General features: G+C 44.8%; 1 protein-coding gene across 3 annotated transcripts in view; it reads right to left on the minus strand.

Annotated features, from left to right (window-relative positions):
• ADAMTS18 (ADAM metallopeptidase with thrombospondin type 1 motif 18) overlaps nt 1-16,686 on the minus strand; it is a 129,498-nt gene that overhangs the window by 55,554 nt on the left and 57,258 nt on the right. For all 3 annotated transcript variants that reach the window (XM_006122438.5, XM_075940029.2, XM_075940027.2), the window contains exons 7-9: nt 16,207-16,366; nt 15,134-15,239; nt 1,227-1,364 (exon numbers count right to left, since the gene is read on the minus strand). In XM_006122438.5, coding sequence (XP_006122500.2) covers nt 1,227-1,364; nt 15,134-15,239; nt 16,207-16,366 — 404 coding nt within the window. The remainder of the gene's footprint in view (nt 1-1,226; nt 1,365-15,133; nt 15,240-16,206; nt 16,367-16,686) is intronic.

A 16,686-nucleotide genomic window follows, 5' to 3' on the forward strand; every position in this document is an offset into this window, starting at 1 on the left:
ATAAGAGTTCTAGTTAAGAGCACAATCTTATTGTGTGTTTTTGGCTAGTTGAGCACATGTTAAAGCCAAAATTGCATATTATTATCCATCATTCTTCCTTTTTAGTATTTGTGATTCCATGAGAACGGAAGTCCCATCTACCTACAATTTGCCTTCCAACTTATGTGTCTATTGGACCTTACTGAATGCTTGAATGTGCTAATGTGAATTAATAATATTCCTATATATTTACAGTCATATTACTTACTGTGGCAGAGAAAATCACCATAAACTCTGTCATTTTTCCTTCCCCATGATCTGGCATCCCAATTTGGTATCTTGGGGTATGTCTACAAAGCAACATTATTTCAAAATAACTTAGTCTGCCTTTATACAGCAGGCAATTATTTCAAAATAATATTGAAATACTGTCAAGCTAGAGGACTCCTGCAACCCTCACTGTACAAGGAGTAAGGGGAGTCAGAAGAAGAGTGCTCTATTTCAAAATAAGTGCTGTGTAGATACTCTCAATTTCAAATAAGCTACACAATTGACATGACTCAATTTGTGTAGCTTATTTCGAGTTAAGCCTTGCTGTGTAGATACATCCTAAGTGTCCATTCCTATACTCAATGGCAATATATGCATATTATGCCATTGTGGAGTTCATGTAATAAAAGTGAAAACTTATGTTGAAGAGATTGACCCTAAATTCTAGAACTAAGCTGCTATTTTATCAGTATCCGTGATTTGTACCAATGTGCTAAGGAAATAATAGGATACCATTTTTTCTTGGCCTCTTGAAGGCTAAGATCAAGTGTAGTCTCTGTTCTTATCACTTTTTTTTCAGTAGCTCTATAAGGAAATAGCATGATAGTCAGCTATGGCTATGTCAGGAAAAATTCATTCGTTTCCCCTGTCAGCATACTTTTTATATTCACTTTTGTGAATATAAAATAGTCAAGAACATTTGGGAAAAGAATAAAATGCAAGTAAATATTGCAGCATACTCACAGAGGATAAAATTCATTCCCATGAAGAAGGCCAACACAAAGGTCTATGTTACCACTTGTATTCCACATAAGACAAAGATTGTGGGCTCATCTCGTACATTTGTTTTGTATTGGCCTTTTTCACACTAATGAAATCCATCCCAAAGTAAAGTTTGAATTTCTAATCATAAGTATTTGCACCAGAAAGCCAATTCTAAGAGTTGCCACCGTCTTCCTGACTTATATCTGACCTACCTGAGGAATTTATTGAGATACTGCCTGCTGCATACAGACCAGGAAAACACACCATTGTTTCCTGTAAGCGTGGGAGACATAATGTTACCTTCGGCTTTTCTACAGGGATTTCCTTCTCCATCATGAATCATGCCAAAGCTAGAAAGAGAACCACATATGAGAAGAGCACTGGCAACAAAATGCCAGAAACAAGAGACAGCTTTTGGGGGTAAAGAAATGCTGTTATTGTATAGCAGTAATTCTGACAGCAAACTACACAAAGGAATGAAAAATGTACATGCCAGAAATAAATGAACATCACAATGGTCGCTAGTCAAGCCCAACTTGGTAGAGACTGAATTTAGTTTTTCAGTACAGTGCTTGGAAAGAACAAAGAAGGTCAGCTTTCAGAGGGAATCTAGTTTGGTGAAGCATCAAAGGGTCAAGAACATAAGCAAACCCAACCTCCCCATTGCCAGTACACAAACACCAAGACATCAACATATAACATCAGCTTCTCAGTTCTCAGCCTGCTCAGTGAAGATCTCACTTCTGCAATTCAGTTTGCTAATAAAACAATTTTCATCCACCAGCTATTTCATGACCCATGTGAAATAAGGTGGTGGGCTCATTCCACTACGCAGGGGAGGTTTGTGTTTTTTCTCACATTGCAGAAACCACTTCAATCGCTAAGCAAACACAACATGACTGATGTGGATTGTTATGCTAGTGGTGAATCAAACTTTCGTTTGCAATTACAAGTGGACATGTTAAATTTGCAAAACGAATGTATTGCTATGGTACTGGCCCCACCGAATTCAATAGCTAAACTCCCACTAACTGGGGCCAGAATTTCACCCCATATCTCTTTTCCACTTGCAAGATTGTGACTCTTCACAGTCTATCTACAGAGAACCTTCATCCTGTCTCACTCATTTGAGGAGGGAGCCAACTATATTTCGTTATAGTCAAATGTGAACCAGCATGCAGGAGAGGTAGTGAGTCTGGTGGATAGAGCACTGAACTGGTGGTCATGTGACCTGTTCTATTTAGGTACATCTGTATTACATTGTACAGTTGGGTCTGGGAACTTGGTGTTTTCAATCATGTGCTTCCACATGCACTTGCATTGTAAACTTGGGCTTATAATTCCTGGACTTGGTTCTCACAGCTGTGCCAATGCATCCACACTGCAAAATGACAAGACTTGGGTTCTGACTTATTCCCCCACCCACAGGGTCCTAGGACCCAGGTCCTGAGGCTTGCTAACCTGAGTGAGAGTGTGGATAGCAGCAAGGCTTAGGCTGAAACCTGACTCCGAGCACAGGTTTAAAGAGCTTCTGCCACTGACCCAGTCTGGTACATTGGATCTTTCTCTTTCCATTGTCCTGCTTTCCCATTCAACCCATTGTCCATCTTGTCTGTTTAGGCTGCACCTCTTTGATGAGGGGAGTGTCTTTTACTAAGATGTCTTGTCGAATGTCTGGGCAATAGTGCCCTGATTTGAATATGGTAGGAACTACCATAATAAAAATAACAACAAGCAATAATAAAACATCCACTAAAATGCTACATGTGTAATTTATAGCTACACAAAAATTAATAGTTTCAGATCTTTCCCTTTCTCCACCTTATACTTATTTTATACGGTACACTGGACATTTTTAGTGTGTTTTGAACAGAAATGTCATGGTCTCCTACTTTGGTTGGTACACTGGTGGCACTGAGCATGTAATGTATGAGTGGGGGAAGGGAACAGGATTAGATGCTCAGATGCTGTAAATTCATGCAGGCCCATCAAAGTCACCATACCGCTTCCACCAGCTGAGAAGCTGGCCCTGTTGAGAAACACTGTTCACTCAGCACATGGAGAAAAACAATCCAAAGTGAGCAAATATTTTATTAATAGCTTGTGGAATAAAAATTTAGTTCACTTGCTTTGCAGCCAAAGAATCCACAGATTTAATGCTCAATGGCACAATAGACCACAGAGTCCCCAAATAGCTGTTAAACGCTCAGATAAAAACATAAAATATTCAAAGACCATAAAAATATATAGCAATAATAGCCACTCTCAAGCAGCCAGTGTGATCTACCGAGGATAAAATACGCATAGTACAAAATTTAGTATTTTCATAATAAACCTCAACAACTCCAGAACAATCACACCAGTTTATCAGATACACACTGTGTGCTTTAATTAATCCAGTATTTATATTCAGGATCATTAGGTATTAGAAAAGCAGCAGGTTTTGGACACAGTTTGAACTTTCCCCAAGTCTGAAGGTTCACTGTAGAAAAAGGTGCAAAAACAAGGATCAAAACCAAAAGTCTGATCCAAATCTGGATGAGTACTTTCCCCTAATTTCTATGGGACTGAGAGGAGGAGAGGGAGGTTGAGTCAGATAATACATGACTTGAAAAGCCACTGAATGCACAAGGGACTGTTCTGACTATGTACTGGTCTGTCATGTGATCAATACTTTGAAATGACCTGAACTTACATATGTTCCCACAGAGTATTGTTTTCTTTTTTGCTCTCAGTATTCCTGAATAATGGAAATTTGCATATAAACCCTATGTTGAAATGAATGAAGATACTTGCTTAAAACCATTATTGCTGGGGATTACAAGGCCATATCCTCAGCTATATTTTTGCTTTGCACTTCGCTAGCAGTACAGAACTGTCCTAAAGTTGATGAAGAGTAGGGAATTTCCCTACCCTCTATGGAGCAGGGAAATTCTGTTGCATTGGTCAACCACATGTAAAGGACCACATTCTGTTCTTACATAATTTTATTCAGCCCCATTTCCACAAAAGGCCACTTGTTCCTAGAATGCACAGCTTTGCAAATTATGCACATTTCATGCCATGAGCCCCATAAATAAAACTAAACGAGGTACACTTTTTCATGTATAGATGCTTGTCAGACCTGTGAATCACCATTTCACAAAGGCAGCTGTTAATTAAAATGAGATTAAATTAGTAGTAACTTTGATTTTCAAAAGGAAGTAATATTAATATTTTATTTAATATTGCTTACTGTTAAAGTCCATTGCCTTTATATAATAAAATCTTTTGTTTGTTTCAAATGCACAATCCCACCTAGTATTACTTCCTGTTAATAAGATAATCAGGCAATTCTAAGGATTTTTGGCTTCTAGGCACTATTGCTGCCAAATTCTGCTTTTCCCAAACAAAGCTCTTTCAGGGTACATCTACACTGCGGGAACGCATTTGCTCTTCCACTTTTTTTGCGGAAGAGGAAATGCGATCTTTCTGGGAGCCCTGTATATCTCGTTCTATGTGAGATAAGGGCTCCACTGAAAGAGTTTTTTCTGCCATTTGGCCCTGTCTAAATGGGGCCAAATGGCAAAAAAGCCTCTCTCAGAAAAGCGATCGGAAAAAGCTACGCAAATTGCAAAGCGCAATTTGTGTTGCTTTTTCCAAAAAAAAAAAAACCGTATAGAGTAGACCTAGCCTCAGGAACACAAGCTTGGATAAATGACAGCAGGAAAATGTTCTACCTGTTATTGCAAAGTAAAAAAGGCACTCTCTCCAATATGTTGTATTTATTTAGCTTGGAAAGACATCCTTCCTGTCAGGATGCAGAAATACAGAAGTAAATCAAAGAGAAGCCAAAGAATATAAGGATTAGAGAAGCAGTAGAGATGACAAGCAAAACTTTACAGAACTACAAATATATGATTTAAAAAGAGAATGAAGGAAACAAGCAAGAAAGAAAGAGAATTAAGACATGAGAAGAATAATTCCAGAACAACATGCCCCAAGCCTAATTCTCCTCTCACGTTTGTGAATATCAGGAGTTACTGCTGAAGTCAATAGAGCTGTGCTCATGTAAATAAGGAGAATGAAGCTCTCTCTATATTACTTATTCAGTTCCACTGAAATCATTAGCACAACTCCCACTGATTTCATTAAGAGATGGATTATTCCCTAATTCCTTGTTTCCCTTCAGATGTACAGAAACCTGTGAAAGGGTCACTCATGTAGACATTAGGTCATAGAGTATGCTGTAAAGTATACGTATATAATGAAAACTGAATAGCCCCAGTTTAGTCATGCAGAATCAGAGGGATTCATGTAACAACTGAACAACAGAATGCAATAGCTCTGTCACTGACAAAGGAAAAGATCTGAATAGATGCTTTATGTCAACATCTAAGAGAACAGAAGATCAATGACAGGCATCTGATGTTAGTGGCAGAAGATCAGCAGATCTTAAATAATGGGGTGAAATAATCCTACAGAAATCAAAGTCCAGTGGAAATAAGAGGACAAGTAGCCTAGGAACCTCTATAAAGACTACCTTTCAACAAATCACCCCCTAAATGACAAAGGAGGATGGTAGAGAAATAGTTTCTAAACTCTATGGCTACGTCTACACTGGCCCCAAATTCCGGAAAAGGGATGCAAAGCAGGTAAGTCAGAATAGGGAAATCCGCGGGGGATTTAAATATCCCCCGCGGATTTAAATAAACATGTCCGCCGCTTTTTTTCCGGCTTGGGGAAAAGGTAAGATTCACAGCTACCAACTAGAATAGTCACAACAAGGAAGAATAGCAGCATGGGCATCAGTCACTCCATTTCCACCCTATGACACTTCACTCTTGTCCTGGGGAGCCATAATTCTTATTTATAGAAGAGCTTTGTACTGGATCAGACCGGAGTACCAAGCCTATCCTGGGTCAGAGAGAGGCCACCCTGCCTCATCACAAGCAGGACAAACAGGTAAGCAGTTTATCTTAGGCTCTGCTTCAGAGGGAGGGGGACAAAAACCAGTCTAGGTACTCAGGCCTAACCCCAGGGAAAGCAAGCAGTCAGTATGCTCTGGCCCTAGTTCAGGGCAGGGAAACATGCAGTTCAAATACTCAGGCCTATGCTCAGGCCGAGCAAGTAGTCGGGTCTCCTAGCTCTGGTGAAGAGTTGACAAGCACAGATGTTTTGCCCCCAAATGGATTCGCTTACGGAGGGGCACAGGCCCACCCACTCCACTCAGTCCCATCCCAGGGCTCTAACGCACTCTACCCCCACAAGCCCAACTCCTGATCACCAGGGCTTGATTCGACTCTCCCCCAGGTAGGAGAAAAATTCCTCATTCACGTGCTCTTTTCCAGCCCGATGATGGACCAAAAAGGCATATTGTTGGAGGGTTAAATATCAGTTTGTAAAATGAGTGTTCGTATCCTTCATCCTGTGCAGCCACTGAAGGAGGACATGATCCACAATACGGAAAAGGGGGCTCCTAACAAATAGTAGTGAAGGGAGAGAGGCCTTTCTTTTCTTGTTGAATAATTACTCTCCCAGGGGAATAGCTTCCGACTAAAATGGAGAACAAGATGTTACTCCCTGTCAACCTCTTGCAAGAGTACTGCTCCAAACCTGACCTTTGAGGTATATATCTGTAGCAGGAAGCCCTGGTCAAAGTTGAGGATAAAAAGTACCAGTTCCTAAGGCAGAATTGTCTTAAGGGTTCAAAAAACATCTTCATAATCGGCAGATCAGCAAACCTGTTGGGGGCTAATCTTCTTAAGGAGCTCCATGAGGGGGGCCACACTAGTCACAAATGCGGACACAAAATGACGATAGTATCCCGCCAGACCAAGGAATTGTCATATACCTGATGCTTGATCGTTGAGCAGGCCACTCTTGCAATGCTTAGACCTTCCCAATGAGGGGATAGACCTGTCTTTGATGAAGCGTCTATCCTAAGTAGGTTGTCTCTTGCCACCTAATCCAGCATTTCTTTGGGTTGGCCGTAGAGCTCAGCCCAAAGTAGAGTATGGAGGATGGCCACTATCTGGAGTAGATGAATGTCCCATTCTTTTCTGTACACAATAACATCATCTAAATAGACAGTGGCATACTCCATGTGGGCATATAGGAGGCAGACCATCAGGTACTGAAAGGTTGATGGTGCCCCATGTAAGCCAAAAGGCATCTGGACAAAGTGGTAGAGCACAGTAGGGGTGACAGTGAGTCTTCTTTCCTGAACGTGAATCGATGGGGATCTGCCAATACCCCTTGGTTAGGTTGAGGGAGGTAATGTATTTTGCAGTTCCAAAGGTGGTCTAAAAGTTTGTCAATTTGGGGCATTGGATAGGCATCAAATTTTGAGATCATGTTCACTTTTTGGGAAGTCTATAAAAAAGTGCTTTGGGAAGAGAACAATGGGTCTACACCTCTCGCTTCGGGAGGGCTCTCTCACTCCCAACTCCAGCATTATCTGGATTTCTTACTCCATGCCTCCCGAGTCTGACAAGGAAGAGGGTGAACAGTTTCTCTAACCACCATTTCTGGGATTATTTGGATGGTGTGATGACCAGAGAGGGCAGTGAATGGTTTACAGGTCTCCAGCAAGTGGCGAGCTTCCTTGCACTGCTGGAGGGAGAGAGTATCTCCTAGCACTAGCTTTTCTGCAGCATCAGATGTAACCAGGTCAGCAACCTGGTGGGGGTGGAGGTGCAGGCTAAGAATGGTTCGGCAGGGTGAGAGGTGATCTTTAGGCCTTTATGTACTTGCCACATGAAGGTTGACATGATAGTTTTGCTTCTTCTACTGTTGATCTAGCTGATGGATTTTGTATGTTATGGGGCCAACTTGTAGAAGGGCACACCTTATTGCCTGGCTGGAATGTAAGAGTAAAAGCCCCTTTGTTATATTGATTCATTTGTGCCCTTAAACTGGCCAGAGGTTCTCCTGGGCAAGAGTCCCCACCATGGTAAGCCAACCATGCAGATAGAGCACATATTGCAGTAAACCCGGAAGGCGCTGGCCACTCATCCATCACTAGGTCGAGCAACCCCCCGCGGCTGGCAACCATATACCAATTCAAAAGGGGAGAAGTGGATTGAAGATTGGGGTACCTCACAGAAAGTCAGCAGCAGGAGCAGGAGTATCTGATTCCACTGGCACAGTTCCTGTGGGGAAAGTCTCCTAAGAATATATTTCAGAGTCCAATTGAACCTGTCAAAAAGTCTGTCCATTTGTGGGTGGTAAGCAGAGGCCCGGTGTTTTTTTTTTTTATACCAAGTAAGGTGCAAAATTGTTGAAGAAGCAGGAAAGTAAAATTTGTTCCTTGGTCTGTAAGGAGCTTCCAAGGGAGCCCTATTCAAGCGAAGATCGTCAACATCTTACCAGAATGGTCCAAACTTCGATATTTCATAGTGAAACTCATTCCAAGAATTCAGCCACGTAATCCAATAAGACCGGGATGTAGCGGAAGCCCACAGTATTCTTTGGTAATGGTCCCAGTAGGTCCATAGCTACCCATTCAAAGGGGATGCCAATTATAAGAAGGGGGAGCAGGGGAGCCTTCAGCATTCGTAGGCCAGCATCTAGTTGACATGTGGGACAGGACTTCAGTAGTCCCAAACTTCTTGGTAGATCCCTGGCCAGAAAAAATGAGCTAGGATGCAAGCAAGAACTTTCTCATGTCCCAGGTGTCCAGCGGCTAGGATGTCATGGGCCACCTGTAGGACAGCTCACTAGTCCATCCCTCGAGTCCAAGGATCTTTGTCCATATGATGTAGATGACCAGACACCAATTTGAATCATAGCTACTGCACAGCTCATGGAGTGTCTTTGTTGACCCCATCAACCCACAACACTTGTTCACAGGCATGGCCTAATATGGGATCTTCTCATTGGCTGTAACCAAAGATGGCGCAGAGGTCCAGGATCAACCCTCCAGTTCACAGCTAGGGAGTTATGGCTGTTTGGGCCAGAATGTAAAGTTTACCCTAGTCTGTCCCTTTTCCATTTCTTCAGTTGAGATTGTGGTCTCGGCGACCTTGTTTACTGGGTCTCCTTCTAAAAGCTAAGGCAATCTGTGAGGCTTGTCTCCCCAGGCTGACTTCCCACAATAGCTTGCCAAATGTTGGCCAATCATGCCTGAGTATGACAGGGTATGCCAGGTTGGGACCACACCAACTGCCATCTCCTTGGTCACCCCATTAACTGTACAGAGCACCCAGACACAGGGACATCCCTGTGAATAGACTGCAGTCTAATTTCCCCTTCTATCAGTCCTAGCTCAGGGAAAATGTTCCATCAGACCAGGGTGTGCCCACACCCCGAATCAACAAGAGCTAGCCACCATTTTGGTTCAATCCCCTCCCGGTGTGGTCAGCTTCAGGGCAGAGAGAGAATCGGCACAGGATTCCTTGATGCAGACCTATCCAAAACTACAGTCCATGTACAGGCAGTCCCATTGCAGGTGCCCTAACTGGCCACAGGAGAAACAAGGCCCTATTTCTGACTGCCCGGGTCAGACAGCCTCCTCGTGCAGAGGACTTCTATGACTGTCCTTGTTTCTGATGGGGTCCATGTCCAGAGGCACTGGGTGTGGGGTCTCACCTGTTGGGTAGGGCCTCAGGCTCAGCCACTCAGATTCTATTCACCAGAGTGACCAAAATTAGACACCACTCTCTACAGAAAACCCACCGACTCATACAGTTACCTACATGCTTCCAGCTCCCATCCAGAACACACCACACAATCCATCGTCTATAGCCAAGCCCTTCGATACAACCGCATCTGCTCTAATCCCACTGACAGAGACCAAAAGCTTCAGGATCTCTACCAAGCATTTATAAACCTCAACTACCCACCTGGAGAAATAAAAAAGCAAATTGAAAGAGCCAGACGAATACCTAGAAACCATCTACTTCAAGACAGACCCAAGAAAACCAACAATAGAACACCACTTGTCATCACCTACAACCCCCAACTTAAACCTGTCCAACACATTATCAATAAACTACAGCCTATACTGGAACAGGATACCATACTCCAAGAGGCTCTGGGAGACAGACCCATAGTCTCCTAGGGTGTGTCTAGACTACATGCCTCCTTCGACGGAGGCATGTAGATTAGCCAGATCGGAAGAGGGAAATGAAGCCGCGATTAAAATAATCGCGGCTTCATTTAAATTTAAATGGCTGCCCCGATCTGCCGATCAGCTGTTTGTCGGCAGATCGGGGGAGTCTGGACGCGATGCCCCGACAAAGAAGCCTTTCTTCATCGACACAGGTAAACCTGGTTTCACGAGGCTTACCTGTGTCGATGAAGAAAGGCTTCTTTGTCGGGGCATCGCGTCCAGACTCCCCCGATCTGCCGACAAACAGCTGATCGGCAGATCGGGGCAGCCATTTAAATTTAAATGAAGCCACGATTATTTTAATCGCGGCTTCATTTCCCTCTTCCGATCTGGCTAATCTACATGCCTCCGTCGAAGGAGGCATGTAGTCTAGACACACCCCTATAGACAACCACCTAACCTCAAGATGATTCTTACCAACAACCACAGGACATACCACACTAATACCAACCCTGGTACCTTCCCTTGCAACAAACCCCGTTGCCAGCATTGTCCACATATTCATTCTGCTGATATCATTATTGGACCTAACCAAGTGAGTTATAAGATCAAGAACACATATTCCTGCGCATCCAGAAATATAATTTATGCTATCATGTGCCGAAAGTGTCCGTCTGCTATGTACATTGGACAAACATCTCAGACACTTCGCCAAAGGATTAATGCCCACAAAACAGATATCAGACAAGATCACAAAGAAAAAACAGTTTCTTGCCATTTTAACCAGAAAGGACACTCTCTCTGGGTACGTCTACACTACAGCGCTAATTCGAACTAACTTAGTTCGAATTAGTTAATTCGAACTAAGCTAATTCGAACTAACACGTCTAGAACTAAAAACTAGTTCGAATTAGCGTTTTGCTAATTCGAACTAGCATGTCCACATTAAGTGGACCCTGAACAGGGCTTAAGGATGGCCGGAAGCAGTGCCGGCAGGGCATCAGAGGAGGACTTAGAGCGTGGAGATGCTGTCTCAGGCTAGCCGAGGGCTGTGCTTAAAGGGTCCCGACACCCACCCCGGACAGACAGTTCTCAGGGGTGCCCCGCTTGCAAAGCAGTCCTGGCTTGGTTTGCCCGGAGTACCCACACTGGGCACATCACAGCACTCGGCCATCAGACCGGCTGCACTTGCCGCAGGCTGCCATCTGGGGAGAGGGGGCAATTGGGGGGCTGCAGGAGAGCTTCCACCCCCAGAAGCCCACAGAGCCAGCCCAGTCCTCCCCATCGGGGGCTCGTGCCCCATTCCTCCCTCACCTCCTTCCACTTATCCTTCCCTAGCCCCTTTTCTTGATGTACAAAATAAAGGACAATTGTGTTCAAAAATGGAATCTGTCTTTATTGAACAAAACTGGGGGAGACTGGGAAAAGGAGGTAGGAGAGGGGAAGAGAGAGGCTGGGAGAGGGGAGGGCAACTAAAATGATCAGGGGTTGGGAACAGGTCCCATATGAAGAGAGGCTAAAGAGACTGGGGCTTCTCAGCTTAGAAAAGAGGAGACGGAGGGGGGACAGGATAGAGGTCTCTAAAAGCAGGAGTTGGGTGGAGAGGGTGCATACAGAAAAGTTCTTCATTAGTTCCCATAAAGAAGGATTAGAGGACACCAAAGGAAAGGAATGGGTAGCAGGCTTCAAACTAGTAACAGAAAGTTGTTCTTCACAAAGCAAAGAGTCAACCTGTGGAACTCCTTGCTGCAGGAGGCTGTGAAGGCTAGAACTAGAACAGAGTTTAAAGGGAAGTGAGATCAAGTCATGGAGGTTGGGTCCATGGAGTGGTATTAGCCAGGGGGTAGGAGTGGTGTCCCTGCCCAAGGTTTGTGGAAGGCTGGAGAAGGATGGCACGAGACAAATGGCTTGGTCACTGTCTTCGGGCCATCCCCTCCAGGATCCCTAGGGTTGGCCGCTGTCGGCAGACAGGCTACTGGGATAGATGGACCTTTGGTCTGACTCAGGACGGCCACTGTAAGCTCAGGGTCGGGGGTGTCAGTGGACCCCCTTGATTTTCATGCACACCTGCTCCTGGGTGGCCAGGCTGGCAGCTCTCCTGCCCAAGCCGGCCACTTTCCTGTGCCTACTGTGGAGATCGTGGACAAGGTTCACGATGTCCGCACTAGCCCAGGCGGGTGCCCGCCTGTTGCGATCCCGGGCAAGCTCCCGGGAGCTGCCAGCCTGGTCCCGGGAAGAGGGGGAGGGCTGGGGGGCATCGGGTGGGTGGCTCGATCTGTGCCAGGTGCAGGGTCTGCTGGCTGGGTGCTGGCAGACTTGCACCTGGCACGGGCACCATAGCCAGCCCGTGCCCCTTTAAGGGGTCCGGGGCCGGGAGGGGGGCATAGAGTTTCCCTAGTGTTGGCCAGAGTGGCCACCAGGGAAACCTGGGAAGCCTTAGCCTCCCACTAGTTCGAATTAAGGGTCTACACAGCCCTTAATTCGAACTAGCTAGTTCGAACTAGGCTTAATCCTCGTAAAATGAGGTTTACCTAGTTCGAACTAAGCGCTCCGCTAGTTCGAATTAAATTCGAACTAGCGGAGCGCTAGTGTAGCGCCTATTAAAGTTAGTTCGAACTAACGTCCGTTAGTTCGAACTAACTCTGTAGTGTAGACATACCCTCAATGACTTAACCACCTGCATTCTTCTACAAAGACCTTTTACATCTGCACTTGAAAGGGAATCCTCTGAACTGTCATTCATGTTAAAATTCGACACTCTCCGGGAAGGAATGAACAAATACTCAAACTATCTTACCCATTACCAAGATAGCTTCCCCAATTATCACCTCTAATACCATTAGCTCACAGACATCCCACTCTCCCCACCTCTAATATCATCAATTCACAGACACTTACCTTCCTTCCTTTCCCCCCCCCCCCCTGCATCCCCCTCCTGTTCTGAAATGTGATTTGCCCTTTTCATATGTGTTAATTTTTTTAATTGTATCCTTTGGTATATATGGTTGTGACTATTTTCTTCCACTATTTGATCTGAGGAAGTGGGTCTGGCCCACGAAAGCTCATCATCTAATAAACCATCTTGTTAGTCTTTAAAGTGCTACATTGTCCTGCATTTTGCTTCAGTTTTGGGTCTTCCTTTCAACCCTGTCACAGAAGTGGCTGGTCTGGGGAAAGGGTCACACTCTAAATGCCAGGCCCTGTAGGGGCTTGTGAGGACATGAATGAACTGTTTGAAGGCTATTTCTTCAACAAGTTCCTGTGCAGCCCAGCATTCTGGGTGCAACCTCTGGCAGGACAGGTCTCTGACTTCACATACAACAGATCACAAGCCCACAAGTGAGCCAGAAGGTTTTAGGGGTTATGCCTAGTGCATCTAGAATGGTGGACTTCATCCACCCATAGTCCTGGGATGCATCAGTGGGGAAGCCTTGGTAGATGGGCTGGGTGAGGTCACTTAGGTATGGCACGAGGATGGCATCCCAATGTCTCTTGGGCCACCCAGCAATGGTGGCAACCCGCTCAAAGGTCTCCAAAAAGATTTTGGGATCTTCTGATTCCATCTTAGAGAGACAGATTGTCTGCAGAGTGGCAAGACTTCCCTTAGTGCCATCAGCAGGAGGGTTTGTGGGAAATTAGGGTCACCAACTGTTGCTGCTGCTGCTCATGATGTTGCTGGGCTGTCAACTGCTGCAGCAAGAGTTTTTGTTGGTGGTGGTGGTTCTTAATGAGATATTTAATAAATGGTTGCAAGTCCATCTTTCTAGTAGGTTCAAAGTGCCTGTACCTACGCGCTTTCAAAAATCCCTTATGTTAGGGGTGGGCAATGCTCACACTCTCCATTACCTATACCAACATGGGCTGGAGTCCCGAACCCATCCCGGATCTGAGTGAGGCCTCCCTGCCTTACCATAAGCAGGCCAAACTGGTAAGCAGTCTGACCCAGACCCTGTTTAAGGGTAGGGCAACAACCAGTCCAGGTACTCAGGCCTATGCTTTAGGTCGAGCAAATAGTCAATATGCCCCAGCCTTAGCTCAGGGCAGGGCAACCACCAGTGGAGGTGCCCAGGCCTGTGCTTAGGCTGAGCAGCTGCCAGGTCTCCTAGCTCTGTTGGAGATCTGACAAGCCCAGGTGTTTTGCCCCAAAACAGGGGGGACTGCCACCCATGAGTGGCAGAAGGGGATACAGGGCCAACTGTTTCACTGCATCCCGGCCCAGGGCCCTAACAGTGACAGACATGGCTGCCAGTAAGTCAGTGGGGACCATGACTGCAACATGCTGACTCAGTTCATTTCTATTTCTTCAGCCAGATCAGGGTCTGCTATCCCTGGGTTACCTCCCAATTCCCCCTGTGGGCACAGTTTGCTTGGTACCAGCTCCTCTGGGTCTTCAGGGAACAAATTCTCTGGCAGGGCTTCCAGTGGGTCTGGGTCTGGGTCTGGGTCTGGGACTGTCCTTGGTCATAGTGTTCCTGAGTAGTCTTCTTCCAGGAGGTGTGTGCTAGTCTCCCACCTCAGGAGCTCAGGAAAGGTACCTGGCTTCTTCAGCGGCTGAGGCTCAAGTGAGCTCTTAGCTCTAGCCTTTGTACTTCCATCCCTGCCGCTCTGCTTCCTGGGGGTGAGGCAGGATTGCTCTGGCCCTGCGCACCAGGGTATATTAGGGAGCTTTTCCCCTTTGGGGTCAGCAGGAGGCCAAATTGCCTCACCAGAAGCATCTATATTACCCCACAGAGGCAAGAACAGTGATACGGCAGTGCCGCTGATCCCTCTTTTTGTATTCCGCTATGCAAGCCTGGGGTCTCTTCAACTCATAGCAGCTGAGTGGAGGACCATGACTAAGGCTGATTACAAAATATGGCACATCTATTGTATTCTAAAAAATGGGGATAGAATTCTAACAGTCCCCATTTCTAGCCATACAACCTGTAAATGATCTACAGAATTTTTCTGTGAGGCATCATCTTTTTCATAATTACAACATTCAATTTCTATTTCTGGATATGTTTATCTATAAGATAGATATAGGAGGGGAAGCTATATCTATAATATATGTAGGGGGAAAGACTCATGAGAAAAATATCTTACTTGTGTCCAGATTCATGGGCAATAGTAAAAGCCAAGCCAAGTCCTGTATCTTCATTGATGGTACAGCTGCGGTATTTACTGCACATGCCACTAATAGGAGCAAAGCCTGGGGAGGGAAAGGCAGAAGAGATGTTATTTCAAAAACTGGAAGATGCATGCATCTCATTGTGCTGATTCCTTCAGGCTTTCATGAATACATGCTTATTTTGGTGCGTCGGGAAAGTTCAGTTCATGGTCATTATGGAGCACCAGAAACTGTAAATTGAACTACCTTTCATCAGAAAGTGAACGATGTGTAGGGAAGTGCATGCACGTACTTCTACACACATCTATATATGCATACATGATCTCAATACAGCAAGAATTCACACTGCAGGTGCTGGACTACACAAGATTCAACACAGGCTCGTTTTTATTGTAGGATCTTCTACATCAGTCAAGTCAGCTTAGAAAGCCATTTAAAGACAGATCCTTTCTAATGATCAAATGCCCTTATGGCCTAGCTATACTTTTGGCATGTAAAATGAGATCAGTGGTGGAGAAGATTCCCAGAATGCAATTGAGGTTCTAAAATATGTCCCTTGAAGGTCTCTATGGCCATCTTTTGCTGTGCTTTTAAAGTTTTTAAAAGAAAAAAACAACACCCATATAAAGTGTTTTTCGGTAGATTTAAAGCACTTCATAGTTTTTAATGGGTTTACTCTCCTAGCACCTCTATGAAGCAGGGAAATGCTTTAGCTTCTCTGCTCAAGTTCCCTACCTTTAAAATAGCAATTCTCCCCATTTTAGAGGGAGTAACTTGGGCATAGTGCGGCTAAATGTCACATGCAAGGTCACCCGAGAAGTCTGTGGCAGGACAAGGAACTGAACATAGCTCTTCCAAGTCCTAGAATAGTTCCCATATGGCTGGACCAATCTTCCTCTCATTAACATGTTACTTTCCACCTTGACTATTTCTTTACCTCATCTTCAGATATTCTCCCAGGCACAATACTGTGATTTCTTTTTTTTATTAATCAAGATGCTGTCAGCTGACATTCATCAGTTTTGCAGAGCATATTTTCTTACCATACCTAAAGTGTCACAGGGTTCATTTTTCCAAGAGCAGATATCAAATCCTGTAAGCAAGATGGCATGGTCGTGTCGCTTTCCATTCTTTCCAACCAAAGCAGATTGCCACTGACAAAAGCTATTTAATGACTGGTCCGCGTGATGGTTGATCATTAATCCACCCTACAGATATTTCATAGACACAGAAATAAGATGCTTCTGCCAGCAGCCAAGGAAGGTGATTGAAGGAAGAGGTGGGGGGGGAGAGGAATTACTTTAGTTGTATGACCGGGTGTGACGCATTTCCTATGACACTATGTATTTGACACATATACCTGAAATGACTATTTCAAGTCAATCAATCATAATTACAAAACGAAGCTGAAGAAACTCAGGCCCACAGACTTTTTCTAAGGCATGGATGTAAGTTAGGTGCCCAATTCCCTTTGACTTTCGAAAGGAGTTGGATACCTAATTTTGCCTTTGAAAAAATCCTCAACAGT

Source organism: Pelodiscus sinensis, chromosome 12 (genome assembly GCF_052426305.1).
Source record: "Pelodiscus sinensis isolate ZL-2025 chromosome 12, ASM5242630v1, whole genome shotgun sequence".
In the NCBI taxonomy this organism is placed as follows: Eukaryota; Metazoa; Chordata; order Testudines; family Trionychidae; genus Pelodiscus; species Pelodiscus sinensis.